This window comes from Caretta caretta, chromosome 8 (genome assembly GCF_965140235.1).
Source record: "Caretta caretta isolate rCarCar2 chromosome 8, rCarCar1.hap1, whole genome shotgun sequence".
In the NCBI taxonomy this organism is placed as follows: Eukaryota; Metazoa; Chordata; order Testudines; family Cheloniidae; genus Caretta; species Caretta caretta.
This window is the reverse complement of record NC_134213.1, coordinates 107861087-107880601: the sequence shown is the minus strand read 5'-3', so window position 1 is coordinate 107880601 and position 19515 is coordinate 107861087. Positions and strand designations below refer to the sequence as shown.

The window sequence follows — 19515 nt, the reverse complement described above, 5'->3', positions numbered from 1 at the left end:
TTGAGGACCTGCTCCATGATTTTTCCAGGGACTGAGGTGAGGCTGACTGGCCTGTAGTTCCCAGGATCCTCCTTCTTCCCTTTTTTAAAGATTGGCACTACATTAGCCTTTTTCCAGTCATCCGGGACTTCCCCCGTTCGCCACGAGTTTTCAAAGATAATGGCCAATGGCTCTGCAGTCACAGCCGCCAATTCCTTTAGCACTCTCGGATGCAACTCGTCCGGCCCCATGGACTTGTGGACGTCCAGCTTTTCTAAATAGTCCCTAACCACCTCTTTCTCCACAGAGGGCTGGCCATCTATTCCCCATGTTGTGATGCCCAGCGCAGCAGTCTGGGAGCTGACCTTGTTCATGAAGACAGAGGCAAAAAAAGCATTGAGTACATTAGCTTTTTCCACATCCTCTGTCACTAGGTTGCCTCCCTCATTCAGTAAGGGGCCCACACTTTCCTTGGCTTTCTTCTTGTTGCCAACATACCTGAAGAAACCCTTCTTGTTACTCTTAACATCTCTTGCTAGCTGCAGCTCCAGGTGCAATTTGGCCCTCCTGATTTCATTCCTACATGCCCGAGCAATATTTTTATACTCTTCCCTGGTCATATGTCCAACCTTCCACTTCTTGTAAGCTTCTTTTTTATATTTAAGATCCGCTAGGATTTCACCGTTAAGCCAAGCTGGTCGCCTGCCATATTTACTATTCTTTCGACACATCGGGATGTTTTGTCCCTATAACCTCAACAGGGATTCCTTGAAATACAGCCAGCTCTCCTGGACTCCTTTCCCCTTCATGTTAGTCCCCCAGGGGATCCTGGCCATCCATTCCCTGAGGGAGTCGAAGTCTGCTTTCCTGAAGTCCAGGGTCCGTATCCTGCTGCTTACCTTTCTTCCCTGTGTCAGGATCCTGAACTCAACCAACTCATGGTCACTGCCTCCCAGATTCTCATCCATTTTTGCTTCCCCTACTAATTCTTCCCGGTTTGTGAGCAGCAGGTCAAGAAAAGCTCCCCCCCAGTTGGCTCCTCTAGCACTTGCACCAGGAAATTGTCCCCTACGCTTTCCAAAAACCTCCTAGATTGTCTATGCACCGCTGTATTGCTCTCCCAGCAGATATCAGGAAAATTAAAGTCACCCATGAGAACCAGGGCGTGCGATCTAGTAGCTTCTGCGAGCTGCCGGAAGAAAGCCTCATCCACCTCATCCCCCTGGTCCGGTGGTCTATAGCAGACTCCCACCACTACATCTCTCTTGTTGCTCACACTTCTCAACTTAATCCAGAGACACTCAGGTTTTTCTGCAGTTTCGTACCAGAGCTCTGAGCAGTCATACTGCTCCCTTACATACAGTGCTACTCCCCCACCTTTTCTGCCCTGCCTGTCCTTCCTGAACAGTTTATAACCGTCCATGACAGTACTCCAGTCATGTGAGTTATCCCACCAAGTCTCTGTTATTCCAATCACGTCATAATTCCTTGACATCACCAGGACCTCCAGTTCTCCCTGCTTGTTTCCAAGGCTTTGTGCATTCGTATATAAGCACTTGAGATAACCTGCTGATCGCCCCTTATTCTCAGTATGAGGCAGGAGCCCTCCCCCCACAGACATTCCTGCCTGTGCTTGCTCCCGGTATCCCGCTTTCCCACTAACCTCAGGGGTTTGGTCTCCTTCCCCCGGTGAACCTAGTTTAAAGCCCTCCTCACTAGGTTAGCCAGCCTGCTCACAAAGATGCTCTTCCCTCTCTTCGTAAGGTGGAGCCCGTCTCTGCCCAGCACTTCCCCTTCATGGAACACCATCCTGTGGTCAAAGAATCCAAAGCCTTCTCTCCGACACCACCTGCGTAGCCATTCGTTGACTTCCACGATTCGACGGTCCCTACCCAGGCCTTTTCCTTCCACGGGGAGGATGGACGAGAACACCACTTGTGCCTCCAACTCCTTTATCCTTCTTCCCAGAGCCACGTAGTCCGCAGTGATCCGCTCAAGGTCATTTTTGGCAGTATCATTGGTGCCCACGTGGAGAAGCAGGAAGGGGTAGCGATCCGAGGGCTTGATGAGTCTCGGCAGTCTCTGCGTCACATCGTGAATCCTAGCTCCTGGCAAGCAGCAGACTTCTCGGTTTTTCCGGTGAGGGCGGCAGATAGATGACCCATTCCCCGGAGTAGAGAGTCCCCGACCCCCACCACCCACCTCCTTCTCTTGGGAGTTGTGGTCGTGGAACCCCCCATCTCAGGACAGTGCATCTCATGCCTTCCAACCAGCGGAGTCTCCTTCTGGTTTCTCCCCCCAGACATATCATCTGGTCCACTCTCCGCAATGGTACCTGTGGAGAGAACATGAAAGCGGTTAGTTACCTGTGTCCACGTTGCTGGAACCCGGACATTCCCCCTTCTTCTTCTGGAGGTCACATGTTGCCAAGCTTCTTCACTGGCCTCTTGGCTCCGCTGTGCAACCTGCTCTAAATCTTTAGAGCTTTGTGCCCGTAGAAGCATATCCTGACTTTTGTCCAGAAAATCCTCCGTTTCTCGTATGCAACGCAGGGTCGTTATCTGTTGCTCCAGACCTTCAGTCTTCTCTTCCAATATGGAGACCAGCTTGCACTTTGTACAGACAAAGTCGCTTCTGTCCTGTGGAAGAAAGACAAACATGGCACATCCAGTGCAGGTCACAACAGCTGAACCCCCCCCCTTCCATATCACCTTCCTACTATGAGCTTCCTCAGAGAAGTTGGCAAGATGTAAGCGTCACTGGGCTCGCTCCAGGCAAACTCCCAGGCAAACTCCTGCTGTGTGCTGCTCTGCTGTTCCCCGCTGCTCAGCTGGTTCGCCGCTGACCCACCTGACCCACCGTTTGAGAACCGCTGTTCTTAGGTCACAAATCTGAGGAACTGCCCCAGATTGAGGTGTCAGTGGAGGAGGTTTTGAAACTAATTAATAAGTTAAAAAGTCAGACGTCACCCCGACCAGATGGCATCACCCAAGACATCTGAAGGAACCCAAATATGAACTTACAGAACCAACTGGTATGTAACCTATTGCTTAAATCAGCTCCTGTCTCACATGACGGGCAGCTAGCTAATGTAATGCCAAAAAAAAAAAGTCTCTAGAGGTGACCCCGGCAATTGCAGGCTGGTGAGCCTGGCTTCAGTACCAGGCACATTGGTTGAAACTGTAGCAAAGAACAAAATTGTCAGACACATGGATGAACACCATATGTTGGGGAAGAGCCAACATGGCTTTGTAAGGGGAAATCATGCCTCAGAATTCTTTGAGGGGATCAACAAACGTGGATAAGAGTGAAACAATGGATATAGTGTACTTGGACTTTCAGAAAGCCTTTGACAAGGTCCCTCACCCAAGGCTGTTAAGCAAAGTAAGCCGTCATGGGATAAAAGGGAAGGTCCTCTCATGGATCAGTAATTGGTTAAAAGATAAGAAACAAATGTTAGGAATCAGCGATCAGTTTTCACATTGAAAAGAAGTAAATAGGGGTGTCTCCCAGGGGTCTGTTCTGGGGCCAGTGCTGTTCAACATATTCATAAATGATCTGGAAAAAGGGGTAAACAGGGAGGTGGCAAAGTTTGCAGATACTAAATTACTCATGAAATTTAAGTCCAAAGCAGATGGCGAAGAGTTACAAAGGGATCTCACACAACTGGGTGGCTAAGCATCAAAATGGCTGATGAAATTCAATGTTGATAAATGCAAAGTAATGCACATTGGAAAACATAATCCCAACTATACATACAAAATGATGGGGTCTAAATTAGCTGTTACCACTCAAAAAAGAGATCTTGGAATCATTGTGGATAGTTCTCTGAAAACATCTGCTCAATGTGGTTGGGGTCATCAGTGTGGTTAGATGTTGATAGATGTTTGACTGCATGTGTGTGTTTCTTTTGTGTACCGCTCCAGCCCTGTGCAGACAGCTGGCACGGCAGACCTCGGGTGAACTGCCCAATGACCACAAGATTTGTTAAGGGATGAAGGCACCCAGCTAGGTTTATTGTCAATGAAGCACTGTACTAGTATTCTGCAGAGTTTGCCAGACCACTAATACATGTATGCCCGTAACAATGGGCCAGCTTAGTGAACGGCGAGACTTTCCATTTCTCCCTAGGCCAGACAAAGATACTTCCTTTGAGATACATTTTTATACCCCGATACAAACAAGTTAGTACTACCCCTCTGACATAGTTAGTTACTGCCCCCTTATTTGGCTAGTTATCACCCATTACCTTGTACATGTTGGTTTGATTAAAACATCTCTCTCCGTACTGTCCTCCTGACCTTATTTTTTAGGAGGGGTTAGTGTGTTCCTGTTATCCTTGGGGAATGTTTTTGTACCATCCTTGATATCAGAATGTTCTGGTACCACTTAATATCGGGGTGTGTTTGTGTAAGTACTCTGTAACTAGCACTTTTAGGAATGTGTATTTTCTGCAATATCAGCCCTTTTCTTGCCAAATTCTTTAAGCAGATCCTGCCTCATACCAGGCCTCTAATGCAAGGGCTTATGTCTCCGGCTCTCTTCTTACTACAGGGATCAACACTGACTACTTCCTCTCCTCCTTGCCTCATGTGCTGGCTACTACAACAAGTCCTGCCACTGCTTTCTCCACGTCATTTAGAAAATATATCCTTTCCTTTCTCTCCCATTGTCTAAGGCTCTTGTTCATACCCTGGGTAATCTTCTGCCTCGACTGGTGTAACTATCACATCCTCTGTGTCCTCTATGACATATATATTGCATTCTCCAGTCACTCCAAAATACAGTGGCCAAAATTATCTTAATCGCCAATTAATCCAACCATATCATTTCCCTTGTCACATCTCCATCTTGCTGTCTCTTGGTTAGCATGTCCAGTTTAAAATTCTGGTCTTCCCATCAACGCTATGCACAGCTCTACCCTAGCCTACAGCTTTTATCTTGTGATGTATCACCACCCATCACTTTTACTTTCCCAGCAATGCCAGTCTTTAAATCCCTTTTAGGATCTTCTCCCACTCCAGTTTCAGTGCCTTGATCCCCGCTTCTTCCCATTCGTGGTATGTCAGATCCCCATACTCACACTGTTATTGGGGCCTCTGGGAGCCACCTCAGTACCTGCCAAGACCCATTGCGTTTGGTGCTGTATCAAAGACATAACATGCTATTTGGGGCAGGGGTTATCTAAAGCAGCCTCCCAATCGGAGTAGTGGGGGCGGGCAAGCAACCTAACCAGTTTTAAGATGGATCTAGATAAGTTTATGAATGGGAAGGGATGATATGACAGGGTTGCCTGATCTAGCAGGGGACTGGACTCGATGACCCAGGAGGTCCCCTCCAGTCCTATGTCCCTATTCTAAGACTAGATGCAAACAGCATGAGGGAAGTGGGAAAGCCAGCAGTGGGTAATGAAGATAGCTTATACCTCACATGCTGAGTGTCTTACAGCTTGATGATTCCTGATGGCTCCAAACCAAAACAAAACAAAAAAACCCCAAAAGGGTGGTTTTAATTTTAAAAAAGCCTAATTACCTTAAAATCTGCCCTCCCCCACTAGTCCATGTCTTAGCTCTTGCTGGCTGGCTGATTCCTTTTAGGGCTATTTCAAAGGAGAAGGTGGCCCTAAATTGGGCTTCCTGTCCATGTTCCAGCCCCATATTAGCTGCTTAGAGATGTTCAAAGAGACTGACCCTGCCAGAAGCTTTCACAGCTGGAATAGCGGGATTTCTGGCTTTAATTAATATGTGGTTTGGTTGTGCTGAAAGGCTCAGTTCCTGTAGTTCTCTAATATCTTTTTAACTGTGCTTGGAAGTGGTTCCTGAATATTCCTGGGGCACTGTATCTGTTAGCTCGGTGCGAGTCTCCCCCGACAGGCCTGTCAGCAGGTCAATCCTCAGTTCTTTAACCCAGGCCAGGATGTTCGTTTCAGGCCCAGTCTTCATGAACAGCAGCTAAGCTTGGCAGGGGCTGGGTTTTCTGCACAGTTGTGTTAGGAGTGGTTACAGCAAAGTGAACTCTTGGTGATATCAAAGGAGTCGTTTCAAAAGTTGGCTAACCTAATCCCCCTTCCGCTGTTACAGCCGTGGCGCTGGGTCTTCTCTTTGGACTGATGTATATTTTTTAAATCTCAGCCATGTGCTATAGCTTTTAAGGCACATCTCGTGTTGGGGAGAGGGTGTGGTGAGGACACCCAGGAGAGAGAGCCCATGGAAGCATTTTGGCTGGTTGTCCCAGAATTCTTCTGGAGGCTCTGGAGAGAGCACACTTGAGCCGCTGCCCTCCCGCTTCGGAAGGTCCGGTGTACACTCCCCTCACTGACAGCTGCACTGGGCCCAGCCCTTTCTAGGGAGACCAGCACTAGACTGAAAGGCCCAGTGTTCCCTGCTGTGAGTGTGGGTGGCCCCTTCTGTGGGAACCCAAAGGGGAAGGTCCAGCCAGTGTCTGGCCCTTAATTTTTTCTGAAGTACATTACACAGGTTATGAAAGAATGTGCAGGTCTCTTAAATATGTGTTTGGTTCTTATTAGTCTTTGATAAGTGGTTACTTTTCATGCAGTACTGTCATTTCTTCCATATGCAAGATGGGTGATTTTTGTCTGAGCATTTTAGTGGCTTGTATTCCTGCAGGATAATAGAACAACCCCCAGCTCTTACATAGTGCATTTCATTTGTAGATCTTAAAGTGCTTCATAAAGGAGTGGTCAGTATCATTGTCCTCATTTTACAGATTAGGAAACTGAGGCACAGGGAGGCAAGTGACTTTCCCAGGGTCAGCCAGCAAACCGGTGTCAGAGCCAGGAATTGAATTTAGGTCTTCTGAATCAAGTGCTGCATCATGATTGTGTGAGAAGAGAGGCTGCCATTTAATGTCCCCATCCTGTGCATTATCAGATACTGTCTGTCTAACAGCTATTCATTTCTAGCGTACAAAGACCGAACTATTTACATTTAGTGTAGTCTATATAATGGAGAGAAGGGACGTTTTATTATTTATGCATTTATTTCATTATGAAATGGGGGTTGGGTAATTGTTTAAATAACGAATGGGTTTCGTTTGCCCCAGGCAGAGTGAGGAAAGGATGAGAGGAGATTGCCAGTCCTGGAAGCCCATCTCCCCATGCTGCCTGTGGTGTGAAATACCAGGCCATTTGTGTGGGCCACCTCGGCACCATGGGCAGCTCCGCCCTTCCTTTCGTTCTGAACGTTGCCAGAGATTTCCTGTAATGTCTGGAGAGATGCAGGCTGCACGGAACTTGACTCTAAGCAGCTGTGTGATAGTGAATTTTAACATGTTGTTACAAGCAACCTTTCCCTGCGTTTCCTCCTCAGTCTCAGCTGCCGGCGATGTATCATTGTGGGAAACGGTGGAGTTCTTGCAAATAAGTCATTGGGGTTGAAAATTGATGACTATGATGTTGTCGTCAGGTGAGTCCTCGGTATCCTATTCTGGATATTTTTTATTCATTTTCAGTATAGCACAAATAGACTGTAGAGCGGTTCAACCTCCATTGTTCACACATTGACCAGGAACAATCGCCATTGGTAGGGGCACTTACAATGAGGTGTAAAATAAACCAAGAATGTACAGATTGTCCAAATTCTAAATGTTCGTGGTGGTCTTGACGGGGAAGGTAGTTTGTCTCACTTATCCCACAAGTGCCTCCATGCTGTCCCTTCCATCATTCAAGCTGTGACCCTCTCCTTACTGCAGTTCTTCCCGAAGAGTCTCCTCTTCCATGATGCCCGCAGTGTGTGTGCATCAATACTATTGAATTAGCTGCTATTACAGAGCTGCTCCTAGTTAGATTCCATAGGCCAGGTACTGTCATACACACATGCGTGGCGTTGTCCAGGACCTACCGCTTAAGAGCAAGGCAGGAGCAGAGCTGTGTCCTGCCCAAGAGAGGAGAGTCTGCGGCAGAAGCTGCTCACTTCTCCCCTCCCTTGCCCTGGACACTGGGAAAAGTGCTCCGAGTGGGATAAATCTTTTCCACCCCGCACCCCCTGGCAGTATGTGCTTAATTCTTTGCGATGGTCTTGTGATTACTGTTCCTTTGGGCTGCACTGTTCTCGTAGGGCCCCTCCAGGGACTCCGCCTCTGCTCAGAAAGCAGGAGGAGGAAAGGCTTCAATTCTTTGCACTAAGCCACCCACATAGATTTAAATCCAAACTACCTCCAATTTAATTTCAAAATGAGAAACTCAATGAGGAGTTCAGTGGTCTGGCAAAAATAAACCCATTCCTATCACTAATAACTGGATGGGTTGCCTGTAGTGGGTCGTTTCCACACCCAACGTGACCCTTCTCCTCACATCAGTAAATCTGAAGCTAGTCTGTGGCCTGGGATGAGGAGGGTGGTATTTGAGCATCTGTGCTGGCAGGGAGCTGGGATAGGAAGTGAAAAGGCAACCTTAAAGGTTAAGTGAAGCCAGGTGCTCAGCTGTGTGAGTGAGCGGGTGAGAGCAGACATCTTCTTCAATGTCTCCACCTGCTTGCTTGAGTCCCATGGAAGTCGGGGGAAGGAGAGGTGCATTCGTTCTGGGCTGCTTGGCTGCATTAGCAGGCTTTGCAGGAACTAGACCTGGGAGCTAGGAGGTGGATCTCTGCGGCAGAGAAATATAGAGAATCCATTGGTGCAGCTAGCAGATAATGCAGGGGCCCAGTCACATAGTGGGGTTCTGATTGACTCCTCACAGGGCTTGGACCAGTTTTCCTGAGGTAAAAACAAAGGCAGACTTGCCCTGGCAATCCCAGACTAGCGCCACTTGGTGCTCCATGAAAAGAGGAGTATGAGCTGGTCTGAACTATGACACTCAACGGACAGGGGCAATCCCCACACGCTGTTCAGTGCAGAAGTGCCTCCTTTAAAGCCTGGGCACCTCCAGGGGCTCCTCCATGGGATAATATTGACAGTTTGGTTTAGGGTAGCATTTGGAGGCTTCAGTCAGGGATTGGAGCCCCGTCATCTAGGGGGTGCATATCCATGAAATGAAGACAGTCCCTGTGTGAGCTGGCTGGAATTTGAAGCTAGACAAATTCAGACTGGAAATAAGACTTACATTTTAAAGAGCAAGGATCAGGGGAGGCGGAAGCTCCCTGTGAATGAGAGGGCAGAAGCTTAGCGGGAGAGGGAGTGAGGGGAGGTACTGAGTAGTGGGTGGGGTAGCCAGATCCAGGCCTGGAAGGGGGATCCCGAGGGTTCCAAGTCAAGAAAACAGCAATAATGGAACCAGGCTCTGCTCCTCCATCGGGAACACAGCCTGAAGTGACTGGGACTCTGCACCAAAGTCAGATGGGACTTTTGAAAATTCCACCCTTACGTGCCCAAGTATGGACTTAATTTCTTAAATCAAGTGATTGAGTTTTGAAATTTTTGGCCTGTGTATAAGAAGTTCCCATAACTTTAATTTCTTGAAAGTCTTAATAACTTTTTACTGTTAATACTGTAGGAATTTTGTTTTAAAGTGACAAAGATTTTGTGTTACTGAGAAAAGTTTTAATAGTACAGACTAAGCCCTGTATGCTGTAAACACTTTAAGCATATGAATAGTCCTACTGACTTAACTCTTCACGCGAGTAAAGTTATGCACCTGCTTAAGTGTTTGCAGGGCCTTAATTCTCAGTATTTTGTTTGTCTATAGCAGTGTTGTGCAATTCAGATATGTCACTTTAGCGGTAGTGGCTCTTAAAACAACACTATTTATAATAAGAAAAGGAGGACTTGTGGCACCTTAGAGACTAACACATTTATTTATTTATCCGATGAAGTGAGCTGTAGCTCACGAAAGCTTATGCTCAAATAAATTGGTTAGTCTCTAAGGTGCCACAAGTCCTCCTTTTCTTTTTGCGAATACAGACTAACACGGTTGTTACTCTGAAACCAACTATTTATAATTTACTCCATAATGATCTTTTGTCTAAAATTTCAAGAGCACAAATTTTCCAATTAGTTTTCCAAAGCCCTAGCCTGATTTAAATCATTGGAGCTGTTTTTTGGTTTCTTAAATCAAGTGTTTTACATTGACTTGACTGGAATTGCTTCATAATGAACCTGACTGATAATAAGCTATGGCTGTGGTTAGGCATAGTGCTGGGTTTTGTGGTCAAGGAAATCACTGCCCAATGGTTGCTACCTCACCAACCATATGTGAATGTAAATGAGAGTCTCTGGTAGTTTATCCTCTTGTCACCCAACAGGCTGAACTCTGCTCCAGTGAAGGGTTTTGAGAAGGATGTGGGTGGCAAGACAACGCTGCGGATCACATACCCTGAAGGGGCCATCCAGAAACTGGAGCAGTATGAGAAGGACTCCTTCTTTGTTCTGGCTGGATTCAAGTGGCAGGATTTCAAGTGGCTCAAATACATTGTTTACAAGGAGAAAGTGGTAAGACTTGGTCTGTGTCGCTTAGGTGGATGGGGTGGGGAAATATTAGTATGTCATGATTTTACCGACAACATTTGGATCGGGGCCCAGTTTCTCTGTCTGCCCCTGCCCAGGTGTCTGCATTTCGTTGGATGGTCTGTCACTTCCATGGACCCCGTTTTTAATGGAATACGCTTTGTAATGCCAGCTCAGTGGATCTGGCTGCCCCTGTATAATCTGGGCTCACGCCATAAGAATGTAAGAATGGCCATACTGGGTCAGAGCAAAAGTCCATCTAGCCCAGAATCCTGTCTCTGACAGTGGCCAGTGCTAGATGCTTCCAGCAGTTGGAGGTTTAGGGAAACCTGGAGTATGGAGTTGCATCCCTGCCCATCTTAGCTAATAGCCTTTGATGGACCTGTCCTCCATGAATTTACCTAATTCTTTTCTGAACCCAGTTCTACTTTTGGCCTCCACAACATCCCCTGGCAATGAGTTCCACAGGTTGACTGTGTGTTGTGTGAAGAAATATTTCCTTTTGTTTGTTTTAAACCTTCTGCTTATTAATTTCATTGGGTGACGCCTAGTCCTTGTGTTATGTGAAATGGTCATTAAAACTTCCCTAGTCACTTTCTCCCCACCAGTCATGATTTTACAGACCTCTGTCCTATCCCCCTTAGTTGTCTCTTAACAGTTTAACTTCTAAACTGAACAGTCGCAGTCTTTTTAATCTCTCCTCACAAGGAAGCTGTTCCATGCCCTGAATCATTTTTGTTGCTCTTCTCTGCACCTTCTCCAATTCTAATGTATATTTTTTGAGATGGGACAACCAGAACTGCACACAGTATTCAAGGTGTGGGCGTACCAGGAATTTATACAGTGGCACTGTGATATTTTCTGTTGTATTCTCTGTCCCTTTCCTAATGGTTCCTAGCACTCTGTTCGCTTGTTTGACGGCCGCTGCACATTGAGCGGATGTTTTCAGAAAACTATCCACCGTGACTCCAAGGTCTCTCTCATGAGTGGGTAAGAGCTTATTTAGACCCTGTCATTTTGTATGTATATTTGGGATTATTTTTCCAAACAGAATGACGGGGTCTAAATTAACTGTTACCACTCATCAGTGCTTGACTTGCCAGAGTTTATGCCCCTTGAATGAGTCTCACTATTAATCTTATGAATCTTGTTACAAACAGTGAATTTAATTGTATACCGATCCCAAATTATGTGAAAGGGCGAGTATTGATTTTAATGTATTTCATGGGTTCATAGAGTTTAAGGCCAAACTGGACCGTTACAGCGTCTCACCTGACCTCCTATATATCACAGGCAAGAAACAAGAACCAATGGCTGGAAGTTAAGCCAGAAAATTCAAATTAGAAATAAAACACAGATTTTTTAACAGTTTGGGTGATTAACCACTAGAGCAAGTTAGCACGGGAAGTGGTGTATTCTCCATCTCTTGATGTCTTCAAATCCAGACTGATACCTTTCTGGAAAGTATGCTGTAGCCAAACACAAGTTATTGGGCCAATACAGGGGTAACTGCATGGAAAAGTAATGGCCCGTGTCATAAATATAAACGGAAGGGTAAACCCCTTTGAAATCCCTCCTGGCCAGGGGAAAGCTCCTCTCACCTGTAAAGGGTTAAGAAGCTAAAGGTAACCTCGCTGGCACCTGACCAAAATGACCAATGAGGAGACAAGATACTTTCAAAAGCTGGGAGGAGGGAGAGAAACAAAGGGTCTGTGTGTCTGTCTATATTCTGTCTTTGCCGGGGATAGACCAGGAATGGAGTCTTAGAACTTTTAGTAAGTAATCTAGCTAGGTACGTGTTAGATTATGATTTCTTTAAATGGCTGAGAAAAGAACTGTGCTTAATAGAATAACTATTTCTGTCTGTGTATCTTTTTTGTAACTTAAGGTTTTGCCTAGAGGGGTTCTCTATGTTTTGAATCTAATTACCCAGTAAGGTATCTACCATCCTGATTTTACAGGGGGGATTTCTTTATTTCTATTTACTTCTATTTTTATTAAAAGTCTTCTTGTAAGAAAACTGAATGCTTTTTCATTGTTCTCAGATCCAAGGGTTTGGATCTGTGGTCACCTATGCAAATTGGTGAGGCTTTTTATCCAACATTTCCCAGGAAAGGGGGGGTGCAAGTGTTGGGAGGATTGTTCATTGTTCTTAAGATCCAAGGGTCTGGGTCTGTAGTCACCTAGGCAAATTGGTGAGGCTTTTTACCAAACCTTGTCCAGGAAGTGGGGTGCAAGGTTTTGGGAAGTATTTTGGGGGGAGAGACGTGTCCAAACAGCTCTTCCCCAGTAACCAGTATCTGTTTGGTGGTGGTAGCGGCCAATCCAAGGACAACGGGTGGAATATTTTGTACCTTGGGGAAGTTTTGACCTAAGCTGGTAAAGATAAGCTTAGGAGGTTTTTCATGCAGGTCCCCACATCTGTACCCTAGAGTTCAGTGTGGTGGAGGAACCTTGACAGCCCGTGATATACAGGAGGTCAGACCAGATGATCTAATGGTCCCTTCTGGCCTTAAACTCTATGAAATCTATGAAAGCACACACAGAAGTTTGAGAAGAGAGGTGGGGGATCTCTGTGGAAACCAGCTTCCCCAGAGGGATTTAGCTATTTTGTCTGATGTGCCACCTTCGCGGGCTGCTCTGTGTCACATCTCATGTGCTTAGTCCTGATGTTCTTTCTTTAGCTGCTTGAGAATAGATACGCAAGCACATGGTATGGAGCTTCAGATCAGAATCTTCAGAAATGTGGAGGGGAGGCCAGAGAAACAATAGTCTCTTCTTCAAGTGATGGACCACGTGGATTCCACTTACGATGCCAGGCACCTGAGATCAGATGCTGTTGAATATCAGTATCTGGGGCCACCCCTGTGTCCTGGATGCTCTTGTGCCCTTCCCACCCCAGGCCATAAAGGGAAGACCTGGCCCAGCCATCATATCAGATCCTTTTTACCATCCGTGGCTGCCTCTTACTGTTATAGCCAACAGAGGTCATCAGCACAGCCAAGACAAAGATAGCTCCTGAGAAGGAGACCCTCTCCCCTCTCTTCTGCCACATAGTCTGTGCTGACCTCTGATCAGCAGATTTAACGCTATAGTCAAGAGCCATATAGAACCATTGGCTCCATCCTACCCCCTTGCGCCTCTTTGTCAGCTCTCTCTCTCTGGTTTTGGGACACCTGGAACTAAATAACATCTGACCAGTCGGTCCTGGAGATGATAGACTAGGAGTACTCTATCCAGTTCCTCCCTGCCCCCTTCCCTGTCCCTCCTCAGGAACCAATCTCACAGGACATGGCTAAGGAAGAAAGTAAACTCCTGTCTGCAATTCGGAGTGCCCTGGGAGTTCCAGGGCCAGGGAGGTTTATTCACATTATTTCCTGATCCCAGACAAGAAAGAGGGGGCGCCCCATTCTGGACCTTTAATGTCTCAACAAACCCCCTTTGTTTCAAATTCAGGATGGTGACTCTAGCATCCATAATCACCACTGTCGATCCTCAGGACAGTTCATGCCTCTCGACTTGCAAGATGCCTGTTTCCATACAGCTAGTCACCCAGCTCACAGGAAATACCTCAGGTTCCTGGTGGGGAAGTCCCACGATCAGTCCAGAGTGCTTCCCTCCACGGCTCCCAGAGTACTTACCCAAGTGCCTGCTGGGCCATGGCAGCCCTCCTGCAGAGACAAAGGATACATGTATACCCAGACCTCGCCAGCTGGCATATTCGAGGGCAGTCACCTGAGCAAGTGAACAGCTCCAGCCAAGTAACTCTAGTGCTCTTCGCTGCTCTGGGTCTCAGTAAGCAGAGGTGCCTGTTCTTACTCCTACTCAGAGGATAGCGTTCATAGGAGCAGTGTTAGATTCCAAAGCAGCAAGAGTTTACCTACCGCAGCAAAAGTACCACTTGATACTGAACCCTGTCAGTCAACTCCAGACGCACTTGAAGACCTCATTTACAGCCTCACATGCCTCAGGCTCCTGGAACAAAAGATGTTTGGTGAGATCTTAGAGTTGTTTCTAATTTTCACTTGAACCAAGTAATCCATCTGCCAGTTTTCTTTCCTAAGCCTCACATTAGCAAAGGGGAAGCTAAACTTCACACCCTCGATGTTGTGAGGTCCTTCTCCTACTACCTGGAGAGGGCAAGACCCTTCAGAAACTCTCCCAGGCTATTACTGGCCTTTGTTGACAGGATGATGGGTCAACCTGTGCTCACCCAAAGACTATCCAAATGGGTGTCCGACTGTATGTGTTCCATGACTGTCCCTTCCTTGCTACTGCAGAGGCCTGTGTCATCTGGATTCTGTCTTAGTGAAGGGACTGAGGGGTAATTGAGCTTACTCCACTTTTTATACCCTTAAGTGAGAGGGGATGTGGGCACCCAGGGCACAGGCGTGGTTCCAACAGACACTGCTCTTCAAAAGATGCTGATCTCACACCAGAATCTCATTCCACCAGAATCAAAATCCATGTGGACCACACATCTCCAGGAACCAGTTACTGAAAAGTAACTGTTGGTTGGATAGTTGTTCTGGCCAGGAGGTGGCCAAGTGGCACGCCTGCTCTAGTCAGCCAAAAAAAGCCAAACAAACAGAATAACCAATCAGAAAATGAAAGATTATGTATACTATGTTCAGAGCAGAGTTCCTGAAACCACCAGACCAACATGTGCACACCCTTTTGCAAACTAGTTATAGAAGGGAATGGAGTTGGGGCTGAATCAAAGATAGTTCTTTGTGCATCATTTCATCAGAACAAGTTACTGCATTTCATACATCCATAGATCCCAAGGCCGGAAGGAACCACTGCTGTCACCTAGTCTGACCTCCTGCATAGCACAGGCCAGAGAACTTCTCCAAAATGATTCCTAGAGCAGATCTTTCAGAAAAACATCCAGTCTTGATTTTAAAATGGCAGTGATGGAGAATCCATCAAGACCCTTGATACATTGTTCCAATTGTTATTTACTCTCACTGTTAAAAATGTACACCTTATTTCCAGTCTGAATTTGTCTAGCTTCAACTTCCAGCCATTGGATCATGTTAGACCTTTCTCTGCTAGACTGGAGAGCCCACTGTCAAATATTTGTTCCCCATTTAACTATTTATGGACTGTGATCAAATTACTCCTTACACTGCTTTTCATTAAGCTAAATAGATTGAGCTCCTTGAGTCTGTCACTATAAGGCAAGTTTTCTAATCCTTTAGTCAGTCTCGTGGCTCTTCTCTGAACCCTCTCCAATTTATTAACATCTGTCTTGAATTGTGGACACCAGAAACGGGTACAGGATTCCAGCAGTGGACGCACCAATGACAAATACGGAGGTAAAATAGCCCTTTTGGCCACAGTGTCACACTGGCAGCTCATGTTCAGCTGATTGTCCACCATGGCCTGCCAAATCTTTTTCCAAGTCCCTGCGTCACAGGATAGAGTCCCCCCTCCTGTCTGTATGGCCTACATTCTTTGTTCCTATATGTGTACGTTTACATTTAGCTGCACTAAAACACATACTGCATGCTTGCACCCAGTTTACCAAGCAATCCAGATCACTTTGTATCAGTGTCCTCTTCATTATTTACCACTCCCCCAATTTTTGTGTCATCTGCAAACTTTCTCAGGGATGATTTCTTTTTCTTCCAGCTCATTGACAAAAATGTTAAATAGCCTAGCACCAAGAACCAACCCCTGCAGGATCCCACTAGAAACACACTGATTTCTGATGATTTCCCTGTGTACGATTAAATGTTGAGACCTACCAGTCAGCCAACTTTTAATCCATTTAACGTGTGCCATGGTAATTTTTTAATCAAAATGTTGTGTGGTCACAACTGAAATGTCTCACAGGAGTCTATTACATCAACACTGTTACCATTATCAGCAAATCTTGTATTCTCATCAAAAAAAGATACCAAATTAGTTTGAGAGGATCTATTTTCCATAAACTCATGTTGATATTAATTGTTACCCTCCTTTAGTTCTTTATTAACCGAGTCCTGTGTATGCTGCTCTGTTATCTTGCCTAGGATCAATGTCAGACTGACAGACCTGTAATTACTCTGCTCATTCCATTTACCCTTTCTAAGAATTGGAATAACATGAGCTTTCATTCCAGTCGTCAGGAACTTCCCCAGGGTTCCAAGACTTACTGCAAATCAACATCAACAGACTGAGTAGGCTCTCTTCCCTCAACGTTTGGCACATGGTGGTAAAGAAGCCAAGTGAGGGCAAAGGTTTCACTGGAAATTGGCAGCTTCCAGACTTCCTTCTCTTGTAGTAATAACCGTGCTAACACTTCCAGCTGCAACCTGAAGCACAGAAGGAGCAGCTTGTGGAGTAAGTGCCTGAGGCATCAGGAAATTCTTTGATAGTAAAAGTCTGGAGGTGAGTGAACCTGCTTGCAAGTGAGGCCAAGTTCAGGTTTTTGCCCATTGTATAGGCATGTCTGTCTGGCACACTGCACTGTGCAATGACAAGAGGGAGAGGGAGCCAGGTGCAGCTGTTCTCCAGCAAGTATTCGCACTGCAACAACAGGCAGGGCATATACTCTGCCCCTTCTAATCCTGACGTGCATCTGCTGCCTGTCACCTGCAGGGATTCAATAAGGTTGATCTCTGAGTAATGCTTATGGATGAGGGACATTCAAATGCATCTCTCTCCTTTGAAGTGGAACATTTCCCCTTCCACCACATCTTGGTGCTGAGGACTTTGGGAACCAGTAGTGGAGGAGGACTTTGGTTTCCTTTTCACTTGAAATAAATACTCTTGAGATTCCTATTTCAGAGCCATGTTTGTGTGTTTAGTCAGTAGGCTGTTTGTGATCGCAGCTGAATATAGAGTTGGTAAGTGCCTGGCTCCCTGGCTGGATTTATCATGCCACACCATAGCTAGACTCCTCAGTGCTACAAGAAGACAGACTATCTGAGCGCTTTTTCTGGAGGTTCCCTTCTTCCCTCGTTTGGTAGCCCTGCCATATTACCTGCTTGCTGGGGTTGACTGATAACTTTGCTGCTCCTTACTACATTGCACATTTCTGATCTCTGACTGATAGGGTTTGTTTGAGAGCCTCCATCATATGCTATCTCACACCTCTGGGAAAAGCTGGGAAAACCACCTAGTTGGGCCAAAGCAGCAGCTGATTCTGTAGGATTAAAAGATTTTCTCTGCTGTGCACTGAAGAGGAAACTGCTTCATTAGAGGGATGGAAGGTGAGTCCAAGAGCAGAGAGGGAAAGCCCAGAGATTCCCCACCTGTGTGTTACTCTTATGCCTCCAAATCTTTGACCAGTCAGCTTACCAGGGTCAGTTCAAACAGTCAGAGGTGAAGACTAAATGTTGCTGTCCCGAGAGGTCTCTTTGGAAATGGACCAGTGTCTGTGCAGCTGCTTTGTCCCAGGTGAGGGTGCAAGGTCCTACTTTCAGGCTGTAGCACTCCCGGTGAATAGCTTCCTGAGGTGCTGATGGGTGCCGCCTGGGATTGGTGATGTGATTCTTGTGTCAGCTGCTAACGAGCCACTGAGTGGCACAGCACAGAAGAGCCTCTCTTGGCTCTGGCTAGTATTGCTTATATCATGGCGTACCTGGGTCCCATTCGGGATCCCCAAGTGCCACAATTGAGATCAGCATTGTTCCCTCAGTATACAGGGGGTGATGGTGGGAGGGCATTCTCTGCTAGCTCCCTCACCTGGTCTGGAATAGCCCCTGATCTGTTTATGCGGCTTTTGGACAGAGTGCTGCTTGAAGGTAGGTATTCCCTTTGTTTTCCTTTACTGATAGCATTGGCATCAACTCAAAGTCTCTGTTTGTTTCTTTGGACACACCTTCTGCACACTGCTCCTTTCTCTCCTGTGCCCTGCAGAGTCAGGGAGTAGGGAGTGGAAGTATGTGAGGTGGCGGGCTGAACAAAGGCTTCACCGTTCTGTGCCTAGGCATAACCTTTGCTGTCATTGGAGCCTAACAGCCCTGGGCGGGCGCCCTCTCTCTGCTGCTGACTGCTCCGGCACTAGTGCACTTCCAGTATCGAGTGTGTGCAATGGCTGTCTTCTCTTGGTGCACTCTTTCCCTTGGCTCCTTTGCTCTTTCCCACTTGCTGCCTGTTAGGTTTGTTCTCGTTAAAATTGTAAAGCAAACAGGTAATGTGTCTCTCCCTCTGAACAGACAGGTGAGATGCTCAGTGGGAGACATCAAAGTCAGCCCCGCAGCTTTGATTTATTGGAGAGGCTTGTGCCTGGTGATGCTCAGCCAGGTGGGGGTGCTCTTCAGCTATTTGTTGGACTTAGGACACTGCAGCTGGACCCTGTAGTTCCCCCTGAATTTTCAAAGACGACACTAAAGCAATTGCTGCAGCTTCCTGAGCTGGGTAATCAAGTCTTGGAATCTCTCCGCAGTTACTGTGCTTTCCAACCTCTCGGGCGCTGCTCTTAAACCTATTTTTAAATTTAAAAAATTCCTATGTGCTGCAGTGAGCAGAGTTTTTCTGAGGGTTTCTCTTAAGTGAAGCTAGGCTTTGGGATAAAGTCCTGGTCAGCAGAGGCCAAGAGCTATTCTGACAAGAAACATGGGACCAGTTTATCCAACACAAGAAGCTGGAGTTTGGAAAGTAGCTTTTAAAATCAGAGTGTGAGTGGAATGTTGTTGGAACTGTGTACAGGTGGGTCCCTCCCCCGTTGTTGGTGATCATCTCCGATGTGAAGAGCAGGCACGAGAGGCTACAGGACTCTGAACAAGCCCAAGTGCAGCGTTACACCCCACACTACATCTGCCTGTTCTGGGGTAACTGTCCAATGGGAGAGGACAGGCCCTGGGCTCCGGGGTGTGTTGTTATTGAGGGGAGGTGGTTGATATGGGAAATGTACTTAGAGGTTGTGCCTGTAAGCAGGAACCTTTCCACTGAAAACCCCTTCGCAAACTGTGTCCTTAGGGGAGTGCACTGGGAAGGCATTGCTGGTGACCAAGACAGTTTGTATGCACAAGGAGGCTTGCAACGTGCCTGGGTCAGCAAAACCCTCTTCAAGTTGTGGTATTTCCAGGAGCGCAGCAAACAGAAGATCATTTCCACCCACAGGATTTGGAAGCATTCCCAGGAGCAACAGTGAAAGAGAACCTGACAGTCCTTGTCTCAAAGTATTGCAGTGCCAGACTCAGG

General features: G+C 46.6%; 1 protein-coding gene across 7 annotated transcripts in view; it reads left to right on the top strand.

The window, feature by feature from the left end:
- ST3GAL3 (ST3 beta-galactoside alpha-2,3-sialyltransferase 3) overlaps positions 1 to 19515 on the top strand; it is a 411061-nt gene that overhangs the window by 270286 nt on the left and 121260 nt on the right. For all 7 annotated transcript variants that reach the window (XM_048862089.2, XM_048862090.2, XM_048862088.2 and 4 more), the window contains 2 exons: positions 7308 to 7403; positions 10176 to 10362. In XM_048862089.2, coding sequence (XP_048718046.2) covers positions 7308 to 7403; positions 10176 to 10362 — 283 coding nt within the window. The remainder of the gene's footprint in view (positions 1 to 7307; positions 7404 to 10175; positions 10363 to 19515) is intronic.